The following is a 25,624-nucleotide window of genomic DNA, read 5'->3' on the forward strand; positions in this document are numbered from 1 at the left end:
AAGCTCATGTATGATCGACACATTGATTACATGGATACCCTGTATATTTATATTGCTATACATACCATACCTATGTTGGCAATGCTGTAATTCTTGTAGAAATATTATTCAATGGAACTGTTATAATACCAGTCGGTTAGCTATAGTCCTAGTGAGCACATGTATTGCCCTATCGGAGCTCATATTAAGTTTGTGCCGCAAATATCAATGGGATGACAGTCCCACCATTGCTTACATACTGTCCACTGCTGTTACAACCGTCAGCCGACTTATAATATGTCTGATATTTTATTATCAACGTCTCTACGGTATTGTAAGCAGCGGTGGTTTGATTTGGCTGTACTTACTATTGGACACTATTTTAGGCGCTCTATCGGTGGCCACGTTTGCCACACAAAATATACTAAAAAACTATGAATTCATCTTATATTGTGTTAATTATATGTTAACTGTAATCCTATTTATTTATTGTTTATTTGCCGATCGGTTACCCGATAAAAGTGTCTGTAAAGACAATGTTGGTGTTGTTGGTGTCGACACCAAACACGACTTGTGTCCCAAAGATAAGACATCGTTTCCTTTGAAAGTCACCTATCAATGGCTGAACAGTCTATTGTTGAAGGGCTGGAAAAAGACACTTATATTTGACGATCTGTGGGCTCTGAGACCTATTGACACCACTTTTGTAAACTTTAAACTATTTAGCAAACATTGGCTTCAATTAGATACTACAGTATTTGATAGTAATAGTAATGATATTAGGTTTAAAAGTATTTACGATAAAAATCCAAACTTAGGTAACAAATATTTTGAAAATTTTTGGTTCAGTAAAAATAAAATCAATATTACGAAAATCAATGATAATAGAAATTTGGTTATGGTGATTTTTAAAATTTATTTTCCCAAAATAATTGGTTCAGTTATATTAAATATATTATCCAGTTGTTTGCAAATGGCATCACCAATGATTTTAAAGTATGTGTAAACTTTTTTTTATATTTATCTAAAATAATTAGTATTAAATTAAATAATATATATATATATATATATTTAGTACAATCAGTACTTGTATTGTAATAATTATTGTTAAATGTGTTTGCGTTTTTAAACATTAATTTAAAATTAAATATATAATAATTATTAATTCAATTTACACATTTAAAAATTTAAAAACTTAATTATAAATATTTATTTATTTATTGTGAATTTTTTTATTAATTAAACATTAATTTATATTTAACTAATTAAATTGCAAAAAAATCAATTGATTTTCTAATATATATATTAAGTATATGTCAATTACTGTACATTTGATTTTTATGGTTTTATTTTATAAATCAGCGTTTTATTTATTAGCAATAATTATATTACATATACTGTATATATTTTTAAAAAAAAATCATTTTATTATTATTATTTTTCGTGAAAATATTATATAATATTATATATAAATGTATACTTAAAAAAACAAATCTAATAAAAATTGCATTTCTAGTTATTTACTTATAAGAGTACAGTAAATAATAAAATATTAATGTTTTACAAAAAAAACTATGTATTTCTATATATTAATATTTTACTCTAATATTTCTACAAATTTAATTCTAGCTTGATAATTAATTATATTGATAACATTGATGATCCACAATGGCACGGTTATGTATACGCCATACTATTGGTGACTGTCGATGTTTTAGTAGCTATTATACAATCTAATTATAACGAACATATTTGCACCGTTTGTATGATTTCTCATAACGAAAAATTATTACATATAATTATTATTATTTTTTATTAATTATACCTATAAATTGATATAAATTGTTTGTTTAAGCTTTACGTGTGCGATCGTGTCTAATATCGGCCATATATCGCAAATCATTGGTACTGAGCAACGGTGCCAAACGGCAAACACCTAACGGAGAAATTATTAATCTGATGGCCATTGATTGCCAACGAATTAATGGTTAGTATCTAGAGTTTGGTATATTTAATAGACATTTTGATACAATAAACTAAAATATGAAAAAATGTTTACCAATTTATTATTATTTTCTTTTTTAAAAATATCATATAATGTTTAGTTGTGGAAACTGATTACTACTTGAAACTTATTATTTGTTTAATCGGTTTTTATTATATATATTACACTATTGTTTTATTTATTTTTTTAGATAATCTTCATGCCATTGTAGCACTGATAACCGCTCCCATTCAGATTGCCTTAACATTGTATTTACTATACGTACAATTGGGTGTCACAGCGTTTATCGGTTTGGCCGTTATAGTGGTCACACTAGTCATCAATTTATTTCTTATGTTATTTTCTAAAGGCATTCAAAGTCAACAAATGTTATTAAAAGATAAGAGAATCAATTTAATCAATCAAATATTTAACGGAATCAAAGTTTTAAAAGTAAATTAATTATATAAAAATATTTTTATTATTATTATTAAATATAAATTAAACAAATTTACAAATTATTTTTTTGTCCATAAAAGTTATGTTTTATGTATACTATAATATTGATACTAATCTATAAATCATATAATCAGTTGTACGCCTGGGAGGAGGCGTTTATGATTTGGATAAACAAAATCCGCCGAAAAGAGTTACTAAAAATACAATCAATTGGTTATCTAATGGTTGTATTTACATCCCTATCATTGGCCAGTCCACTGGTTGTCCAGTTTGTCACTTATTGTACTTATGTAGCCATCAATACTACCAACCAATTAAATGCTCAAAAAATATTTGTTTCGTTATCATTGTTTAATTTTTTACGCGAAACCTGGTCTACATTTCCATATGGATTTTTCAGTTTATCAATGGTAATGTTAGATAAAAATTTAATAATATTTTTTGTAATAATAATAATAATAATACTAATACTAATGTAAATAATTAAATAATATATAAATATATTTATATCCACAAAAATACCGATAATAATGACAATAATGTTTGTTCAAAAAATATTCTATAGTATGTATTGTTTAAAATTATATATATATATATAATACACTAACTGTATATATACTGTAGTTATTCTGTATATAGAAAATTATATTTTAAAAATTATATTTAAATTAATTATTTTGTTTTAATTTATTATTAATATTATTATTGAATTTACAGATAATTGTATCGTTTAAACGTATTGAACGATTCTTAAATTGCAATGAACACCGAAATTATGTTAGAAAAAACAATACAATGTTAAACAATACAACAGTTATTAATGTAGAAAATGCAACATTTTCGTGGGATAATACTAATACTACTAACTGTGCAATCGGTAATACAAAACCCATATTAAATAAAATTAATTTGACTGTCGAGGACGGCATATTTGTGGCCATTGTCGGCAATGTTGGCTCCGGCAAGAGTTCATTGATATCGGCCCTATTCGGCGATATGGATCTAATTGATGGTACCGTCAATATTAGACCAGATATAAGCATAGCATACGTTCCCCAACAGTCGTGGATTCAGAATACGACACTCAAACAGAATATTCTGTTCGGGAAACAGTTGAATACTAAACTTTATAATAGAGTTATAGATAACTGTGCGCTCAAACAGGATTTACAACAGTTGCCCGGTGCCGATGAAACAGAGATCGGCGAAAAGGGTATTAATTTGAGTGGAGGTCAAAAACAAAGAGTAAGTTTGGCCCGAGCCGTATATTCCGGTGCCGATCTATACTTATTAGACGACCCGTTATCAGCAGTGGACAGTCATGTGGGTAAACACATTGTAGATCAAGTACTCGATTCGCGAACTGGTATTTTGCGGCACAAAACCCGAATTTTGGTAACAAATCAACTATTTATGTTACCCGATGTCGACCGCATAGTTGTTATCAAAGACGGATCAATCACTTCTATTGGGACTTACGATGAATTGCTAGCAAATAATAAATATTTTTCCGATTTAATACAACAATATTATTCAAACAGTGATAATAATAATAATACTAATATTTATAATAATATTTATAATAGAGATACAAATTGTAAAAGTATTGACAAAAACGATAATAATAATAATAATAAGTCCAAAATTATTGTAAAACGATTTGAATCGGAAACCAAAGATAAATATATTGTTGACAACAATAATAGCAAATTAATTGATGAGGAAATTGTCCAAATTGGTCAAGTTAAATTTAATGTATATAGATTATAAATATTTACTATATTTATAAGTAATATATTATTTATTTTTTTAATATAACTAAATTTTCTACGCATTTTTAAAAAACATATATTGTAATGAGTAGATTTTATCATTACTGTTATAACTATAATATATCCTATTTCTATACCGTTTCAATATTATTTTAATAGCATTGCCATTTATATCTGGAAAGTGTTGATTATTTAGATGTTTCATGAGAATTTTTGGGGTGAGTTACTCGCTTCACTTTCCATGCAATGATTTCACGTAAACCACTGGAATGGCCGCCACTATTGGCACAGTACTCCTGTAGTGGTTTAGGTTGTCTTAATTGTACATTGGGCACAATATTAGCTTTTACTACACAATTATTAATACAATCTATGTCTGATTGATCGTAAATTAAGACATTACTACTTTGCGGACCAATTATATAAAAGGTATTATCTCTGGTCCTGAGATTATTTAATTCAATTTGACCTTTACTATCAAACGAAACACTATTCAATGTTAAGACAGACTCATTGTTTTGAGAGTTAAGACTCGAAGTCTGTACCACTCGGGTCTGGTCAGAAGCTCTGAGACCAGTAAAAACTATTTTACTAGTTTGGTCACTCACTACACGTGACACAACTATAGTATACTGAAGACAGGACGATACAGTGTTATCAGCATCCATACAATGGCTGGCTAGCCGCAACACTTGCGCTAAAACAAACAAAAACCGACATTACTCAATGACAACAAATGTCTTGTCGCAATTATAAACTAGTAACTAAAACATAACGATTGACTAACTGGTCGGGCCCTACCAATAATTGCCAACGAGAGAAGCCTCAAAGCCTCCCTCTAACCAAAACATGCAACTCAATACCCAATCTACTAGTAAGACTGAGTCTAAGGGTCAGTACCATCACTCGGTACTACCGTCGGTAAAACCGGCGTATAGTCTATTCAAATACCCACTATAGGATAAGTAATGCTATACCCGTTGACCAACCCTGTGGCCAAACTATAAATCAGAGTCCTCTGACTCTGATGACATAACCATGAGACCGTCACAAGCAATCTCAGGGGGAATCTAACCCATCTATGTCTCTCCAGCCGTGCCTACCCGGCACTAAATAAAGGCGTTTAAACACTAGTTAAACCCTACCCGACACTCGTCGGTGAAATGTGATAACACCCGAAACCTGTGTTACGGTGACTATCACTGAACTACTAATCTGTACTGTATATTAGAGGGTTCTAAATGAGGCAAAACATATAACTAAACAATAATTTATTATATACAACATAAAAAAATATTAAGTATACAAAATTTTATACATAAAATAAAAACAATAAAATAGATTAAACACATTTAAAGTATTGTTTTTGTCAAAGAATTAAATACATATCATATAGTCATATGATATTTGCTTATTTTCCTTAAGTTTTTTTATTATTAATATATAAATGTGTATTAATGTATATGTATGCATATTTTTAAGCTAATCTGTTTTTGTTTATTTTAGCACTTATGTGTTATCTCCCCTCAAATAAAACCCTTTACTGTATATCATAACAATAGACAACAAAATTACACTCAACTAACATACATAGACAAGGACTATATTAGACAAAATTGTATGTGTGGTGGCGTCAATGATAAGGCGCTCATTAACTACAGCAAGCGGTGTCGCGTACACAACCGCCGCCGCATCGGTCAACGAATGCATCGCCGGAGAGTCACCGATAACATAAATTAACATAAATCTATACAAACACATCATACACTCAAGTACGATAAAGACAATACATGACCGACAGATTGCCGACAGTATTACATAATTATCGTAACATTTCTATTATCTCACATACGGTATTCAGTTAAATCTGGTCAGACATAACTATGTCGTCTCTGGGGTCAATTGTCATCACCGATAGGTTATTGGCCGTGATATTGTAAGAACAGTGCATATGTAACAACAATAAACTATTAGGTGTCCAAATATTTATTTATACCGGGTCAGTCAATCCCGAAGGTGACTATAGACTCATAAAGTTAAGGCAAACCTTAACTATACTCTCGGATCACTATTGAGGAGCGTATGTTAACGGTCTTAAACTCAGTGTCCGTTATCGGCTATTAACACACAATCACGCGATCGGGAGACCGGAACCCTCTTGGGACCATTGGCCTGCCTAGTCAGTCAGTATCGAATAGTAACTATGCATTTCCCAACTAGGTTAGCGAAAGCACATATGTACTCGAGAAATCCACTGCTATGCATTCACACACACATTCACTCAAACAGCCGATAATTACAACAATCAACAAAACTAGTGCTATTGTCACGTAGACAGCAACTAGTGGATCACCTAGTAAATTGTATTTTGAGGTCAGACTATTAGTGTTAAATAACACTTAGAACCGACAAAACTACAACTGTTTCACTAAAACGTAGGACTATCGCCGAAAAATCGGGCAGAGCCTTCGGCGGCCTGGTACAATCTCGGGGATGTCGGAGACTTCCATATGACACATATAGTAGTCTATACCAACAATAACTAAGTATAGGTCAAAGGAGGTAAGGGAGAAGGACAGCGTAGCCGTACAGATCTCTCGACACGACAGATCCGATGGCTAACCATCATAGGGTATGGTTTGGTAAGGTTACATAACTGGACCGGAACCCCCGACACGGCGGTTCCGTCCATTAGCTATACGCGGGAAGGCTTGACAACATAACCGACCAGATCCCCCGACACGGCGGATCCGATGGCCAGTCATCTCACCTTAATGTAGATAAGAAGGGACCTTTACGATACTGGAGCTCCCGACGCGGGAACCCACGGATTTAGGTCGCTTAGAAAAGGGTAGAAGACAATAAAATTAAACACTTACATTAGAAATCCAAAAGGCTTTATTTTAAAATGACATCAATACGAGGTATACATCCAAGTATACGGACCATATCAGAGAAGGGGGTCGAACCAGAAGGGGAGAGAACTGATCTGCTAACGGCTCTTAGCAGTACTAGTCTATGCCAATTGACTACCAGTATCTCAATGATAAAATCATTGAGAATACTTGGGGTTTTATAGTCTCGGTCGCATCAATATAAATTTTCAAGGGTGTATGGGAATATTTTAGTGATGCGTTGGTGCCAGAAATCACTACAATATTATACTATTTATACTATGTTATGTAATGATTGATGTCTAAAATTGGTAATTCTGGCACTGAGTAGGGAAAATTTTATATAGATTTATATTACAGTACGGGAAAGAAATTTGGATTTTTGGCACTATGTATGTAGATGTTATATGCAGTATATTATGTATTAATTTTAGGGTGCATCTAAAAAATTTATTTGTTAGTATGTTTTGATATAAGTATATATATATATATATATATATATATATATATGTGTGTGTGTATTGTATTATAAATCTATTGTATGTCAATATTTTCTATAACAATATCATCCAGATCTATATTAATTATGCTAAATATATGGGACTCTATACGCTGGGCATCATAATTGCTAGTATTATATCTAATGTACTCATGTATGGCTCCAGTTTTTGGCTGTCCCTATGGAGCAGTCATATTGATACCGACACCAACTTTTATTATCTGTCCATTTTCGGTGCCATTATATTGGGTACGACAATATTTTTGGCAATTACCAAATTGCTGATGGTCAACGGGTGCCTCAGGGCATCGGGTATTTTACATAAAACACTGTTAAAGTGCGTAATGCACGCGCCTATGGGCTACTTTGATACGACACCAGTGGGCCGTTTGATGAACCGATTTGGCAATGATATTGATGTTTTAGATTCAGGCCTACCGATGACAATCAAGTAATTATCATTTAGTTTAAATTTAGTTAATTAAATTTTTTTTTGAAAAAGTTTTTTATTAATAGACTATTAAATTAATTATATAAATATTTTATACATTTAATAGCATCTTATCTGATAATGTATTGCAAATTATTGGCACAATTATTATCGTATCGATACAGACACCATTGTTTTTAATACCGGTAGCATTGGTACCAGTTTTCTATTATATAATACAGGTTAGTTTGTTTAATAAATAAAATAACAATAAACTATTATTTAATATACAGTACATGAATTTTATAGCTATAGATTTTTAATTATTTTTTTTAAAATAGATTATTTATATTAAAACTTCACGACAACTAAAAAGGTATAAATTATTGATATTTTAAAAAATTGATTCTTTATCTAAATTTAAAATAATTTTTAAAAATAGATTAGAGTCGTTAACCCGATCGCCAATATATTCAAATTTTAGCGAAACACTGAACGGTGTGTCCAGTATTAGAGCCTACGGCTACGGCCAACAGTTTATCGATGTCTTTGATAGTCGAGTGGACAGCAATCAGATGTGTCTCTTTCCAAACATTATTGCCTACAGTTGGCTACAGATATGGTTGACAACACTAAGCAATTTTCTGATACTATTTGCCGCACTGTTTGCCATCCTATCGAAAGGACGGCTTACCGGCGGCCAAATAGGACTATCCCTGTCGTATGCTATAACAATGACAGCCAATTTTGGTGAATTGATTAGAGCTTTTGCACAGTTAGAAAACAATATGGTTTCGGTTGAAAGGATCAATGAGTACTGTTGTTTAGAATCGGAAGCCAATTGGCAGTCAAACGAAAAATTGTCCGAAAATTGGCCAGAAAAAGGAAAAATGCATTTCGATGGATACGGTACTCGATATCGGGAAGGATTAGATTTAGTGCTCAATAATATTGAACTCAATATAAATTCCGGTGAAAAGGTATTATTAATAAACTTATATTCAATATAAATATATATATTTAATTAGCGTTTTATGGGTACAGATAGGAATAGTTGGCCGAACCGGTGCCGGAAAGTCGTCACTAACTTTGGCACTGTTTCGGCTCATTGAGCCAGCAATGGGTCGCATTGTTATTGATGGCATAGATATCAGTAAACTCGGTCTCCATGAGTTGAGATCACGGTTGACAATCATACCACAAGAACCGATACTCTTTTCGGGAACCATTCGCTCTAATTTGGATCCGTTCGACAAGTTTTCTGATGAAGAATTGTGGACAGTATTAGAACACTCACATCTCAAAGGGTTTGTTATGTCGAGCAGATCGGGACTCGACTATTCAATAGCCGAATCGGGTGATAACCTAAGTGTTGGTCAGCGACAACTTATATGTCTGGCTCGGGCTCTGCTCCGCAACACTCGCGTCCTTATCCTCGATGAGGCCACGGCTGCCGTCGATGTCGAAACTGATGCACTTATACAGCAAACCATTAAACAAGAGTTCAAGTCCTGTACTATCTTAACAATTGCTCACCGAATCAATACAATTATGGATTATAATCGTGTGTTAGTACTAAACAATGGACGGGTAGCCGAGTTTGCCGAACCCGATGCTCTACTCAATGATCGGACAACAATTTTCTACTCATTGGCCAGAGATGCCGGTGTTATATAAATTTCATTATTTTATGTAATATACAGTAGAATTTTACTAAATAATTATATGAATTTAATTTTATGTTTCTTAAATTTAATTATAATACATACATATATAATACAATATGTAGTAAAGTTATACATTAATAGAGTAGCAAAACGTATAAAACATTTAATTTATATTCAATATTTTAATATAATAATAATATTATTATTATTAAACTTAATAATAATTTTTAAAGTTATTATTTAATTATTATTTATAGTATAGTTATTATTTTAGAATTTAGATTTTAATAATAATTAAATATATATATATATATATAATTGACTTAATTAAACCTGATCCAATTGATCATCTAAATGTATCCATGGTCCAAAATTGTTGTTTTCCAATGTTTTTATACATTGTGTTTTAGCCGAACAATAGTCTAGCGATTGTTTTTTATACAATTCATAACTCATTTGACGGTCGGTTATGTTGTTAATAACCGAACAGTACTCGACATAAAGTGATTGTTTGGACAAACATGACGGCTGTCCAGTGTGTCGTATGAGACCAGTGTGTGGATCTATTTCTTCAACGGGAATATCTTTAATCCATACAAACGAATAATTTGATGTTTTGTTAAACTAAAATTATTATTATTATTATTACTATTATATCGATATTTAATATATTATCTATGATATATATATATAATAAATTTTTAAAATAATACAGTACCTTTTTATTTTTTAAATTACATTTAGCCAATGGTGTTTTGTTAAGTTTGTAACCATTATTCAAATTATTATCAATGTTATTGCCATTATAATTATATCGATTATAGAATGCACGTTTTGCATCTTGCATATTAAATTCAGGCATAATAATCGATTTTAGATAAATTGGTTCATCGATAAACTGGCTTAATAATGATCCCTGATTAGTTTAGTGAGTGAGTGAGTGAGTGAGATCATAGAAATTTTTTTAATTATTTACATATCAAATTATCATGGTTATTTATATTGAATAAAAATTAGCATAATTTATATATATATATATATATATATAATAGATATGTATATTAAATATTGAATACTGTACTTGAATGCCGCAAACACTCCAAACGGCAATTTTATCTGAACAGGACATAATAGCAAATCGACCTTGGATATTTTTTGTCGGTATAGCTGCCATACCGGCCTCTATTTTGGCTCTCAATAAAGCTCGCGATTTTTTTTCCGGGTGATCATCTAACAGCTGAAAAATTGATTTTTTAGATAAAAAAAATTACATACTAGATTAAAATATTGATTATGCCTAAAATAAATACAATATAATACAAATTAATTTTACATATACTAGCATCTAATCTAGCTAAAATAACAATAAATAACCTTGGTTGACTGATTGAACACACTTGCATCACCGCACGGTGCCTTGCTTATAAATAAATGTACACCAATTGTTGACTTGAGTCTATACCGGTTTTCATTATTTAGTTGTTTTTCAATAATAATTGTTTGATCTAGTTGAATATTTAATTTATTTTTATTATTTAACAAAAAAATCATATATTTAAAAAAACAAATACCAACAAAATCATTTTAATTAACAGTAATACTACTACTACTAAGTTAGTAACTAACCTGTTATTGTGTTATTATTTTTAACACATTTAATCTGTTGGTATAAATAGCGTCTGAACGCGCGTTTGACAAGAATCTCTGCGTGACAGTCGACCACCAGTGCACGTCCATCGCGTGCTGTCATTAAACTTTCACGTTTAACATGTTTAGTACCGCTAGCCATACATACAATATCTATTGATTTGTTTGATTGTTGACTACTACTACTACTATCGGTCACCACAATTGCCGCTATAACATCACTGTCTTTTAGATTAAATAAGCTAGTATATTTTTCCACCACACTATTACCAAGTTTATTAGCAAACGGTTTACTAGGCAACTGAAATTGTCGACAATGATCATCCTGTATCTGTTTAGTCGATTTGCTAACAAAATCAATGTATCGCTGGCGCATAACTGACAGGGCTTGACTGGCTATATCTTGTTTGCCCTGTTCCTTATCGGTAACGGTAGCCGAAAATTTGAATACCCAATCGGGTATCGTCAATGTTATTATCCATTCCCTACCATTTGGATAGGTTTGGTTAATTGTCCAGGTTGAATTACTGTGTAGTTGATTGATAATTGAAATAGGATTCAAGTCATCCATTTGGCCATTCAAATACCTATTGAAGGCCATTTGTTTTTTTCTAATTGTACGCAATTTTAACATATTTTTGTTGTTGTTGTTGTAATTTACTATAAAAGTAAATTTTAATTTATATTGAATATATAATATTTATAATTAATGGTGAAACAAATTATTATTATTAGTATTATTATTATTAACAAATAAATATTTGAAACAAAAAATAAAACACTAAGTTATTTGTTATTATTTATAATTTTATATATTATTTTTTATTAATTATAATTTTATATATTATTTGTTATTATTTATAATTTTATATATTATTTGTTATTATTATTTTATTACTAAATTTTTATAAAATTAAATATTAGCATTTACTAGTTTTACCCGCGTAACATGTATAGTCGTGCAATCTTTTACTAATTTTATAAATATTCATAAGAAATTTTGAATGACTGCCAAATTTGTTTCCAATCATATCCAAGCATGACTTATTAACAAACTGAATGATAATGATATATAGAATTGTAAACCACAATTGAAAGTCTTAAAAGATTATAAATGGTTAGAATTACTGGACAATTAAGATATCTAATTTCTTCAGAAAAACGTCAATATAAAGTTTCGCCCTATTAAATATACTAATAAAGTATCAAATATTTCAAATTCTGGTGTTATTGACATTACATTTAGTGATCATTTATTAACATTTGTTTCAAGAAAAGTAAATTTTGTTTACAAAAACAAAACAAAAATTCAGTATAAATTTCAAAATTTTAAAAAATGTGATATTAATAAACTGAATGAAAAAATTTCAAAAATATATTTCAATTCGACTGATGTAAACAAATGCTGTTTAACATTAAGTACTAAATTGCATGAAATAATTAAAGAAATACCCGTAAAATCAAAAATAATTACAAACAATAAAATTGATAAATGGGTAGATAATGATGTTTTAACTGCTATTAATAAATAAAATAAAATTCATAAAACCTATATAAATGAAAAAAGCAATAATAATTCAAATAATAATTTATTTCTACAACTTAAACAATTAAGAAATCATAAAAACAAAATAATTAAATTAAAAAAGAAAAAATATTATGAAAATGAAATACTTAAGTGTAATAATAATACAACTAAGCTCTGGAAAACACTTAAAACAATAGTTCCGACAAAATCTAATAAAAAAGCAAAAACTAATGAGCTAAACGACAATTTAGATGCAAACAAATTTATCAATCATTTTGTTGAAACACCAAAAAATTTAATAATCAGTGAATATGGCATAAATGAAAATTCATTTACAATTAATAACTTATATAATGATGAAAACAAATTTAAACTACCATTTGTTGGTGAAACTGATATATTAAATATAGTTAACAAAATTCAACCTAAAAAATCAAAGGACTGTTTTGGAGTAAACAACTATTTCATCAAAATGTTTAAAATGACATTAATTTTTCATATTTCAATTGTCAATAATTCAATAAAATCTGCAGTTTTTCCAAATGCATGGAAAATACCAAAAGTTATCCCTATATTTAAAAATGGTATTAAACATAAAGTAATTAATTATAGACCCATCAGTTTGTTATCATGTATTGGAAAGTTATGAGAAAAACACATAGAAAAAACATTTAAATCATATCTCATAACTAATAATATATTATCTAAATTACAATTTGGTTTTAAAGAAAGACATTCAACTATTGATACATTAGTTGCTATTTTACATGATATTTGTTTTTCTCTTAATAAAAGCCAAAAATCAATATTAATAACATTTGATTTGAAATCTGCATTTGATATAATAGATCACAAAATTTTAATAAACAAATTAAGTCAAGTTTGTGACATAAATACAACAAAATATTTCAAATCATATCTATCGTCAAGAAATTCATTTGTTTGTTATAATAATCAACTTTCGGATCCACTAATAAACACATTATCAGTAGGACAGGGATCTGTTTTATCGCCACTTCTTTTTAATCTATTTATGTCTGATATCACAAAAATTAATTTGTTTGGAAAACTTTATCTTTTTGTTGATGACATAACTCTTGTCATATATGCTAATAATTATAAAGATCTGAACAACAAAATTATCAGTGATTTAAATGAAATTACTAAATGGTTAAAAAATAATACTTGTTTTAAATTATCAAAAGTGTAATTATATGTTAATTGGAAACCCAAAAGAGGATAGTATACAACATATAAATCCTATTATTAATGAGAAAACAATTAAAAGAGTATATTATACTAAAATTCTTGGGGTTATCATTGACCACAAACTTACTTTCGAAGAACATATCAACGATTTATGTAAAGATTTAAACAAAAAATTTAATGTTATATACAGATTAAAAAAATATTAGATGAAAATACATTAAATTTTATTTATAAATCAATAATTAAGCCTAAAATGGAGTACGGATTAGCAATTTATGGTCATACATATGCATCACATTTGGATAAAATAATTAAATTACAAAAACGATTCGCCAGAATTATAACTAATTCTGATTTTTTATCAAATAGTCGACCAATTTTTGATAAATTAAAATGGATTTCTATAAATAATTCTATTAAATATCATTCAATTGTTTACATATATAAATCAATAAATGGTTTGGGATCTGAATATTCAAAATCATTGTTTGCTTTCAATAATGATAGGACATCATCACGAAGAGGAAGAGACTCTCATCATATAAACCCTCCTTTTGCTACCAAAAACTAACTTAAAAATACAATATTTTGCAAAGGAGTGGAAAACTGGAATAAATTTTAAAAAATTTATTAACAAACTTAAACAGTTTGATTTTAACACTTTATAAATATATTTATGTTATTTTATTTTATTTAAATTGTTGTTAATTTTATTGTAAATTTTATTTATGGCTTTCTTTGTAAATCAGCTTTTGTTGAAAGATATGCCAATAAAGATTTGATTTGATTTGATTTGATTTGATAAATATGTTTCATTTTTTGCTATAATGTAGTATACACATGTAGTTATAATATAAGTAAAATCCAGTTTAGGCTATCCAGGAAAACGTCTATGAAAAAATCTTGCGTTATTAACAAACTCTGTATTTTGCTATTAAATAGTCTCCTTATTCTAACAAAACTACGGAACCAAAAAATATTAATTCGTCTGTTTTAAAAAAATTTTAGATTTTTATGTTCTTAAAAAATTTAATAAACGTTAAAAATCATTTCGTGTTAATCATTTTTGCGAATATTTTTTCATTTGAAAAAATTTCACAAAAATTTTAGCACGTAATTAACCTCCCGGTGCCAGATAATAGCTAATACCATATAATAAAAAATATAGTTACATAGCACTTGCCTATTGTCCCGCTTACCTACCGGTGCTCAATAAACATTTAAAAATTTCAATAGAAATAACATAACTTTGAAAAAATTAAAAATTAAAAAAATTTATCATAGTTGGTAAAATTTTTGCATTTGAAAAAATACAAAAATGTAGCAGTAACCTCCCGGTTCAGTGTGACTTATACAAAATAGCAAAATGTAATTACACAACTAATACCTTCCTGACCTTAAAACCTACCTGAGCTCAATAAACATTTAAAATTTCTATAGAAACAACATTGTTTTGAATAAAAATTTAAAATTTTAATACAAATTGAAAATTTATGTATTTGAGAGAATTTTACAAGCACATGTAATTTACCTCCCGGTGCTCTGTGACTCATACCATATATCAAAATATAGTTACTTAGCACATGCCTACTTTCCCTAAAATATACTTCAGCTCAATAATCATTTAAAATTTCCCATAGAAATAATATTGCTTTCAATAAAAATTGAAGTTATAACAATACATTTTTACATTTGAATAAAATATGGTTGTATATAGACAGAACTATTATGTTAAAGTGTTATCTTGAGTCAAATATTAAATAATAAAAATTTATTAGTAATTTTTTTATTAGATAATAATTACTAAGGCAACAATATTTATTGATAATTGTATTTATAGTATACATATCGTTCACACACTAAAATACAGATTGTATTATACATAATATTATATTAATACAATAATATTTGATTTTAAAAAAATCATATCAGTATAATACAGTTATTATCAGATAGAATTTAATAAATATACGACCCCTAATTATAATAAAATAATAATGTTTCATTTATTTATATTAGAAATAGTTGAATATAATTTTATTATATTTGATTAGTTATAATGTATTAATTATGTGATATTAAACATTTAAAAAACATCTTTTTAATAATTATATAATTGTACTATTAATAGATGGTATAGCCCAGTGGTATAAAAATATAATATATACTAAATTAATTTTTAGTTTTATTTATCATATTGTTGAGGAACTCGTTTTATATTATTATTTAGCCTTAATTTTAATGTTTCATTTTTTTAAATTTTTTTTGTGCATTTAATCCCTTATTTTTTGAATTCATTATTTGATTTTATCGTTTAATACCTACCGTTTCCCATGAATGATCGATCAATGACACCATTATCTGGCGCCAAGTGCTCGATTTATACAACTGTATTAATATTCAAACAAACCAATAGCTGTACACCAGACAGTCAATGCAATCCTAATCACCATACCAGTTATTATACTGTACACACCATTGCATTCATCACATACATGTGCTCTTAAACTACATACCATTTTATAATTATTGTTTTAACTACTATTTTAATTGTGTTAACTATAATAAAGTATTGTAACTAAACTGTGTCTAACTTATTGTCTTCACTTAAACATTGGATCTATAGCGGTTTGATGGTATAAGTGGTCGCTATGTTTGCTTAGCGTGAGTGTACCGATGATAGCCAGCAATGGTAATGAGTGGACACCAGAAGATAACGGGAAATAATTAATTGATTTATTGAGTGATTGAATGTTTGAATGTTTGAAAAGTAATGTTTATGTGAAGAGTTAGTGAGTGAGTGCCTGTGCGGACTGATTGTTAGGCACTACTGGTGCGGCAGTAGTGACAGTTATTTTTATTGTCAGCTCAGGTCGACTACAGTAAAACCGTTGCCAACACTGAGCTGTGATTGGCTATTGAGTGCTTGACGACAATGAAGCGATACGATTGGTTCTCAAGTGCTGAGACCCCAAAGATCGATCATCACATCCACACTATCATCCATCTCAAGCATTGTCTGATCAATCAGCAATCCAAGTATACCATTTCGCTGGCCATCCCTCCAAGTCATTAAAGTTATCAATAGTACGAACGGATCGATCCCTGGCCTACACTCTGGTCACCACTACTGCAGATCTGTACATCATTTTGATTGACACATATAATGCCTTTCAAGTGATCACTAAATCAATTGAGTCATCTATTGATTGATCAATTGATACCGTTGTTGATCTACTATCGGTTGTTGGTCTCATACCGACCCACGCGAGACAACTGATCCCTGACACACAACAATATATTACCATAATGTTATTATAAGTAATATAGATGTATCAATAGTAAAAAAATAGCAATATCAGTAGCGATAATAATAAATTACCAATTTATTTAATTACAATATTAAGATATATGTTTGAAACAAAAATTTTAAAATTAAAAAAATATTTATTATTCATTATACTAAATAAATAAAATAAAATTAATAAATATTGTTAAATAATTTAATTAATTTTTTTCTAAATATTATTCATTACTTTCTATATTATATTGACTTATATTTAAATTTTTAAAAATGTTATTTTCTGTATAAAAATATAAATTATTATTTCATCAATTGATTATTATAAATATTTATATTAAATACAATATTATTAATGTTAATTTATAAATATATAAATTTGGTTGAATATTATAAAAATAAATATAATTTTAACATTAATTTTTTCATCTTTCTTGTCTAATGAATCATTAATTTTGTTTAATTATTTTTAAATAATTAATTTTTTCTGTTGAATAATTGCAGTTTGTTTTTTTAATTTATAAAATTCAAAATGCAAAATCATATAATATTATATTGTATAGTAACTTATTAGCAAGCAAAAAAATTATTGTATTACAAATTTATTTATTTAGAGTTAATAATAATTAATTAATCAAATTTGTAACAAATAATTGTAATAATTTATACATTATTACTATTATTATTAATAAAGTTTTAACTAATAATCAAATTTATATTTTTAATAACTTAATTACAATGTTTGCTAAAATATGCAACAGTAAACTATTGGTAAAAATTATTTAAACTAATAATTATTATACAAAATTAATAAATTTAATATTAATTTTTTATTAACATTTATGTTAAAATTTATAATTATTTTAAAGAAAACTAAATATTAATTAATAATAGGATACCAGTACTCTGTGGTTTACAGCATCGCCATACCTGAGCTCATGTATGATCGATACAGTGATTACATGGATACCCTGTATATTTATGTGGATATACATACCGTATTTACTAAAGCAATGCTGTAATTCACATAAAAATACTATTCAATGGAACTGTTTTAACACCAGTCGATTAGCTATAGTAATAGTGAGCACCGGGATTGTCTTGTCGGAGCTTATACTAAGTTTGTGCCGCAAATATCAATGGGATGACAGTCCCACCATTGCTTACATACTGTCCACTGCTGTTACAACCATCACTCGACTTGTATTATGTTTGGTATTTTATTATCAACGCCTCTACGGTATTGTAAGCAGCGGTGGTTTGATTTGGTTGTATCTACTATTGGACACTATATTAGGCGCTCTATCGGTGGCCACGTTTGCCACACAAGATATACTAAAAAACTATGAATTCATCTTATATTGTGTTAATTATATATTAACTGTAATCCTATTTATTTATTGTTTATTTGCCGATCGGCTACCCGATAAAAGTGTCGGTAAAGACAATGTTGGTGTTGTTTGTGTCGACACCGCACACGACTTGTGTCCCAAAGATAAGACATCGTTTCCTTTGAAAGTCACTTATCAATGGTTGAACAGTCTATTGTTGAAGGGCTGGAAAAATACACTCATTTTTGATGATCTGTGGGCTCTGAGACAAATTGATACTACTTTTACTAATTTTAAACTATTCAACAAACGTTTGTTTAATTTAGACGAAACCATAAATAATAATAATAATAGTGACGTTCAGTTTACAACTACTAATGATAAAAGTCTAAACATTAGTAACAAATATTTTAGAAATTTTTGGTTTCAGAAAAATTATAAAATCACTATAACTAAGTCTAATAATAATAATTTAAATAAAAATGTGATCAAGACACTTTTTAAATTATATTTTCCTAAAATTATTGGCTCAATTATTATGTGTCTATTATCCAATTGTTTGCAAATGTCATCGCCAATGATTTTAAAGTATTTATGAATTATATATATATATTTTTTGATTATATGATATATATATATTTTTAAATTAATATTAATTTACAGTAAAATTAATTTTAGTTTTGTTGAAATAGGATTTTTGATATATAATATATGTATAAGATAATCTATATGTTAATTTACTGTCATTTATAATACTGTAATAAATTATATTTTTAAACAAGGTTATAGGAGTAATATAAATATTCTAAATATACATGCAATATAAATTATTTAACTATGATACTAATTTATTAATAATAATAATTATTATTATTATTGAATTTATGTACTTAAAAATTTTATTTTAAAAATAATAACTTTTAGCTTAATAATTAATTATATTGAAGACCCTAACGAGCCTCAATGGCACGGCTATGTATACACTATACTATTAGTGACTGTAAATGTTTTAGTGGCCATTGTATTGGCTAATTATAATGAACATATTGGCAGTATTGGTATGTTTATTGTTTTTTTAAACATAATATTATTATAATAATAAATTGATAAAATGATTAACAAAATATAATTAATTAAAAAAGGTTTACGTATGCGATCGTGTCTAATATCGGCCATATATCGTAAATCATTGGTACTGAGCAACGGTGCCAAACGGCAAACACCTAACGGAGAAATTATTAATCTGATGGCCATTGATTGCCAACGAATTAGTGGTTAGTATTTATTTATTTTTTAGGTATGAGCAGAGGTCCTGTCAATTTTGCAGTTGTGTGTATGTCTCCTCCCACTTATCACGCAAACAGTGTAGTAACAGTTACTGCTGTACTGTAGCTATTACTACACTGTTTGCGTGATAAGTGGGAGGAGACATACACACAATTTTTAAGCAGACTTTTTCTTTGGGTATGAGTTACTGAAAACATTATTTTTTTTAAAAATAAAATTAATTTGACATTTGTTTCGCAGATAATCTCCATTACCTGATAGCACTGTTGTCCGCTCCCATACAGATTGCCATAACATTGTATTTATTATACGTGCAATTGGGTGTCACAGCGTTTATCGGTTTGGCCGTTATAGTGGTCACACTAGTCATCAATACAATTGCACTGTATTTTTGTAAACTAAATCAAAGCCAACAAATGAAAATTAAAGACAAAAGAATTAATTTAATGAACCAAATATTCAACGGAATCAAAGTGTTAAAAGTATTATTATTATTTTATTTACACACCCAATCACCCACCCACCCGCTTAAACACAAAGACACAGTAATATTGTATTATAAAAAAAATATATATATATATATATTAATTAATACCAATTTATCTAAAGCAGATTACTAAAAAAATTAAACTAAAAATTTTTTTAATGTTTTTTCTCAATAACTATATTTTTTCTACTAATCTTTATGGTATATATATATATATATAATAGCTGTACGCCTGGGAGGAGGCGTTCATGGGCTGCATAACCAAAATACGCCGAAAAGAGTTACGAAAATTACAAACAATGGGTTACCTAATAGTCATATTCATAGTCCTGTCGTTCAGCTGTCCATTGGTTGTCCAGTTTATTACTTACAGTGTCTATGAAGTCATCAATAGTGATACCGGCAAACAATTGAGTGCCCAAAAAATATTTGTCTCGTTATCGTTGTTTAATTTTTTACGTGAAAGCATGTTTTCATTGCCCATTGCTTATCTAACTTTTTCGTTTGTATGTATTTAATATTGCATAACCAATATAATATACTTTATATACTGATATAAAATAATTCATTATATTTAATTATAAAGTTAATTGTTTCATTTAAACGTATTGAACGATTCCTGAATTGCGATGAACATAAAAATTATATAACAACTAATACAATGGCAAATAAACAAACAGTTATTAATATAGAAAATGCAATGTTTTCATGGAATAAGAGTACTAATACTACTACCTGTGCTACTACTACTAGACAAAACATATTAAAAAATATTAACATGACAGTCGAGGACGGCATGTTTGTGGCCATTGTCGGCAATGTCGGTTCCGGTAAGAGTTCATTGATATCGGCCCTATTTGGTGATATGGATCTAATTGATGGTACCGTAAATATTAGGCCAGATATAAGCATAGCATACGTTCCCCAACAGTCATGGATTCAGAATACGACACTCAAACAGAATATTCTGTTTGGAAAACAGTTGAATACTAAACTTTATAATAGAGTTATAGATAACTGTGCGCTCAAACAGGATTTACAACAATTGCCCGGTGCCGATGAAACAGAGATCGGCGAAAAAGGTATCAATTTGAGTGGCGGTCAAAAACAAAGAGTAAGTTTGGCCCGAGCCGTATATTCCGGTGCCGATCTATACTTATTAGACGACCCGTTATCAGCAGTGGACAGTCATGTGGGTAAACACATTGTAGATCAAGTACTCGATTCGCGAACTGGTATTTTGCGGCACAAAACTCGTATTTTGGTAACAAATCAACTATTTATGTTACCCGATGTCGACCGCATAGTTGTTATCAAAGACGGATCAATCACTGCAATTGGCACTTACAATGAATTGTTGGCAAATAATAGATATTTTTCCGATTTAATACAACAATATTATGCTACTAATTGTGATAGTGTTGATAGCAATTTAAATTCAAATAGCAGTAGTAATAGTGTAGATAATATAAATTGTAAAATTATTGGTGAACCCGATAATAATAATAACAATAATAGTGAGTCGGAAATTATTTTGCAACGGTATGAACGGGAAATCAATAATACGTCTATTGTCGACAATAATTGCAAATTAATTGATGAAGAAATTGCCCAAATTGGTCAAGTTAAATTTAATGTATATAATTATTTATTTATATATATATAATTATTTAATTTTTTGGTGTAAATTTTTATTTATATAATTATATATTATTTTATATTATAAATCTCTGATTTTAATCATCCAGATCTATATTAAATACGCCAAATATGTTGGACACTATACGTTGGGTATCCTAATCACCGGTATTATCACAAACATACTCATGTATGGCTCAAGTTTTTGGCTGTCCCTTTGGAGCAATAATCTTATTGGCGACAATAATAATAATAATAATAATAATAATAACTATTATTATGTTGGTATATATGGCATCATTATATTGTTTACAACAATATTTTTGTCAATTAGCAAACTGTTATTAGTTATCGGTTGTCAAATGGCTTCACGAAATTTGCACACAAAATTGTTGTCGACAGTAATGCACGCGCCTATGAAATATTTTGATACGACACCAATGGGCCGTTTGATGAACCGGTTTGGCAACGATATAGATGTTTTGGATATAGGACTAGTAATGAATATTAGGTTCAATTATTTACATTATATTAATATATATATATAATTTATTTTGGAAAATCAAGATATAATTTATTTATTTAAAAAAATAATATTTTTTATAACTTATATAATATATTTAATAAAAAATATTATCAATTTTATTTAGCGGCTTATATGATAATGCATTGCAAATTATTGGCACAATTATTACAGTATCGATACAAACACCGTTGTTTTTAATACCTGTAGCAGTGCTACCCGTTATTTATTATATAATACAAGTAAGTTAGCCTAGAATAACAATAAATTATTAGTTTTATTTATAGATATAAATTTTTAATTAATTTTTTTAATAGATTATTTACATTAAAACTTCTAGACAACTAAAACGGTATTTTTATTTGTTGTTTTTGTTGTTGATATCATAGATAAAAATAACTAATAAAATAATAAAATATTTAATTTGCTGAATATTAATAATAATATTATTTCTAAATATAATAATTTTATAGATTAGAGTCGTTAACCCGATCGCCAATATATTCGCATTTTAGCGAAACACTAAACGGTATGTCCAGTATTAGAGCGTATGGTTACGGCCAACAGTTTATCGGTGAATCCGATCATCGAGTGGATACCAATCAGATGTGTTTCTATCCTAATATTGTGGCCAACAGTTGGCTACAGATATGGTTGACAACATTAAGCAATTGTCTAATACTTTTTGCCGCACTGTTTTCTATACTATCAAAGGGACGGCTGACCGGCGGCCAAATAGGACTGTCCCTGTCGTACGCCTTGACATTAACAGGAAATCTAAACGGTTTGATTATGACATTCTCAATGTTAGAAAATAATATGGTTTCAATCGAAAGAATCGATGAATACTGTTCTCTAGAACCGGAAGCTGATTGGCAGTCAAACCAAAAACTACCCGAAGAGTGGCCAGAGAATGGAAACATGCATTTCGATGGATACGGTACTCGATATAGGGAAGGATTGGATTTAGTACTCAATAATATTGATGTCAATATAAACTCCGGCGAAAAGGTATTAATGATTATAAAATAATTAATATCTACAGTAATATACGATATACAGTAGTCTATAGATATAAATTATATGATATAATATGCATTTTATTTCACACCAGATAGGAATAGTTGGCCGAACCGGTGCCGGAAAGTCGTCACTAACTTTGGCACTGTTTCGACTCATTGAGCCAGCAATGGGTCGCATTGTTATTGATGGCATAGATATCAGTAAACTCGGTCTCCATGAGTTGAGATCACGGTTGACAATCATACCACAAGAACCGATACTCTTTTCGGGAACCATTCGCTCCAATTTGGATCCGTTCGACAAATTTTCTGATGAAGAATTGTGGACAGTGTTAGAACACTCACATCTCAAAGAGTTTGTTATTTCAAGCGGATCGGGACTCGACTATTCGGTAGCCGAATCGGGTGATAACCTAAGTGTCGGTCAGCGACAACTTATATGTCTGGCTCGGGCTCTGCTCCGCAACACTCGCGTCCTTATCCTCGATGAGGCCACGGCTGCCGTCGATGTCAAAACTGATGCACTCATACAGCAAACCATTAAACAAGAGTTCAAGTCCTCTACTATCTTAACAATTGCTCACCGAATCAATACAATTATGGACTATAATCGTGTGTTAGTACTAAACAATGGACGGGTAGCCGAGTTTGCCGAACCCGATGCTCTACTCAATGATCGGACAACAATTTTCTATTCATTGGCTAAAGATGCCGGTGTTATATAGAAATATTTGTTGAAAAATCATTTTGTTATAAATATATATTGAAAATATAAGATATTAAATAAAATGTTTTAATAGTGTTTTTTAAATTAATAAATTTTTTATTTTAACTTTTATAGGTTAGTAACTTCTAACGTTTATATTATTAATAATCTAATTTGATAATTAAGTTTTTATATTAATTTATTTTTGCAATAAAATTAACAATTTTTTTAATGTGATTATCGGTAATTGATAAATTTTCTTATATAATTGATAAAATATTTTATTTATAATCTTGAAATTTAAAAGCTAATAAGTTATTTAAATAAATAAATAAAAAGTTATTATTGTATAACAATAAATAAAAATTAATTACCGGTAATTAAATTTCTATGATTAAAATTTATATTAAATTTTTTTAAAAATTATTCATCAAGATAACATTTTAAGACATTTGTTTTGTCTGTTTGTTTGTCTGTCTGTCTGTCTGTATGCGTGCACATTTCATCAACAACCATATTTTAATTCAAATGTAAAAATGTATTGTTTTATTTTCATTTTTTATTGAAAGCAATGTTATTTCTATGGGAAATTTTAAATGATTATTGAGGTCAAGTAGATTTTGAGGACAAAGAGGCAGGTATTGTGGAATTACATTTTACTATATTATATGAGTCATAGGGCACCGGGAGGTTAGCTACCTGTGCTAAATTTTTGTAAAATTTTCTCAAATGCAAAAATTTTCAATTTGTATTAAAATTTTCAATTTTTTCAAAAATTATATAATTTTTAAATTGTATTAATTTAATTATTGCACGAGAAAAATAATTTGTTTATTTATTATTTATCATTAAATACATAACAATTTTAATAAATCGCGTGATTTAATAAATATTTAATAATCGCGTAATTTAATAAATATTTAATAAACGCTATGTCTATGAGCTATGAATCTCAAATATCACGACGCGATGTCAATTGTTTCCCAGTATGGAAAGCCATCTTTATTTATTACATTCACATGCAATCCAAAATGGCCTGAAATCACACGAGAATTAGGATCTGGAGAAACAGCTAACGACAGACAAGATCTTATTATACGAATATTTCATCAAAAATGTAAAGAATTAGATGAAGATCTTCGAAAAATTCATAAATATTATTTTTTTTTACATTTTATTATTATTTTACAAGATTTTTATTTTGACCCGTTAACTCCAAATTTAGTCAAGAGTAAAAGACCACACAATATTATAGTAACAT

General features: G+C 28.6%; 3 protein-coding genes across 3 annotated transcripts; 2 read left to right on the forward strand and 1 right to left on the reverse strand.

Annotated features, from left to right (window-relative positions):
- Window positions 1-10: 10 nt before the first annotated feature.
- Window positions 11-9,694, forward strand: LOC128964924 (multidrug resistance-associated protein 1-like). The gene is made up of 10 exons (XM_054311580.1): window positions 11-797; window positions 1,835-1,966; window positions 2,175-2,273; window positions 2,557-2,690; window positions 3,140-3,940; window positions 7,662-8,038; window positions 8,145-8,259; window positions 8,359-8,393; window positions 8,460-8,997; window positions 9,062-9,694. The coding sequence occupies exons 1-10, from the start codon at window positions 11-13 to the stop codon at window positions 9,692-9,694; spliced, it is 3,651 nt and encodes a 1,216-aa protein (XP_054167555.1).
- A 317-nt stretch (window positions 9,695-10,011) lies between these two features.
- Window positions 10,012-11,932, reverse strand: LOC128964925 (double-stranded RNA-specific editase Adar-like). Its single transcript, XM_054311581.1, has 4 exons — window positions 11,311-11,932; window positions 11,059-11,189; window positions 10,766-10,921; window positions 10,012-10,308 (listed from the first exon to the last, which is right to left on the reverse strand). Exons 1-4 carry the CDS (start codon window positions 11,930-11,932, stop codon window positions 10,012-10,014), a joined length of 1,206 nt encoding a protein of 401 aa, XP_054167556.1.
- A 5,071-nt stretch (window positions 11,933-17,003) lies between these two features.
- Window positions 17,004-24,382, forward strand: LOC128964927 (multidrug resistance-associated protein 1-like). The gene is made up of 12 exons (XM_054311582.1): window positions 17,004-17,107; window positions 19,625-19,758; window positions 19,843-19,974; window positions 20,228-20,469; window positions 20,699-20,910; window positions 21,237-21,933; window positions 22,223-22,302; window positions 22,447-22,623; window positions 22,763-22,877; window positions 22,953-22,987; window positions 23,109-23,646; window positions 23,750-24,382. Exons 1-12 carry the CDS (start codon window positions 17,004-17,006, stop codon window positions 24,380-24,382), a joined length of 3,099 nt encoding a protein of 1,032 aa, XP_054167557.1.
- The last annotated feature ends 1,242 nt before the right edge of the window (window positions 24,383-25,624 follow it).

The sequence above is a fragment of the Oppia nitens genome, unplaced genomic scaffold (assembly GCF_028296485.1).
Source record: "Oppia nitens isolate AA-2021 unplaced genomic scaffold, nextdenovo-longstitch-racon4-pilon3 scaffold15_pilon_pilon_pilon, whole genome shotgun sequence".
In the NCBI taxonomy this organism is placed as follows: domain Eukaryota; kingdom Metazoa; phylum Arthropoda; class Arachnida; order Sarcoptiformes; family Oppiidae; genus Oppia; species Oppia nitens.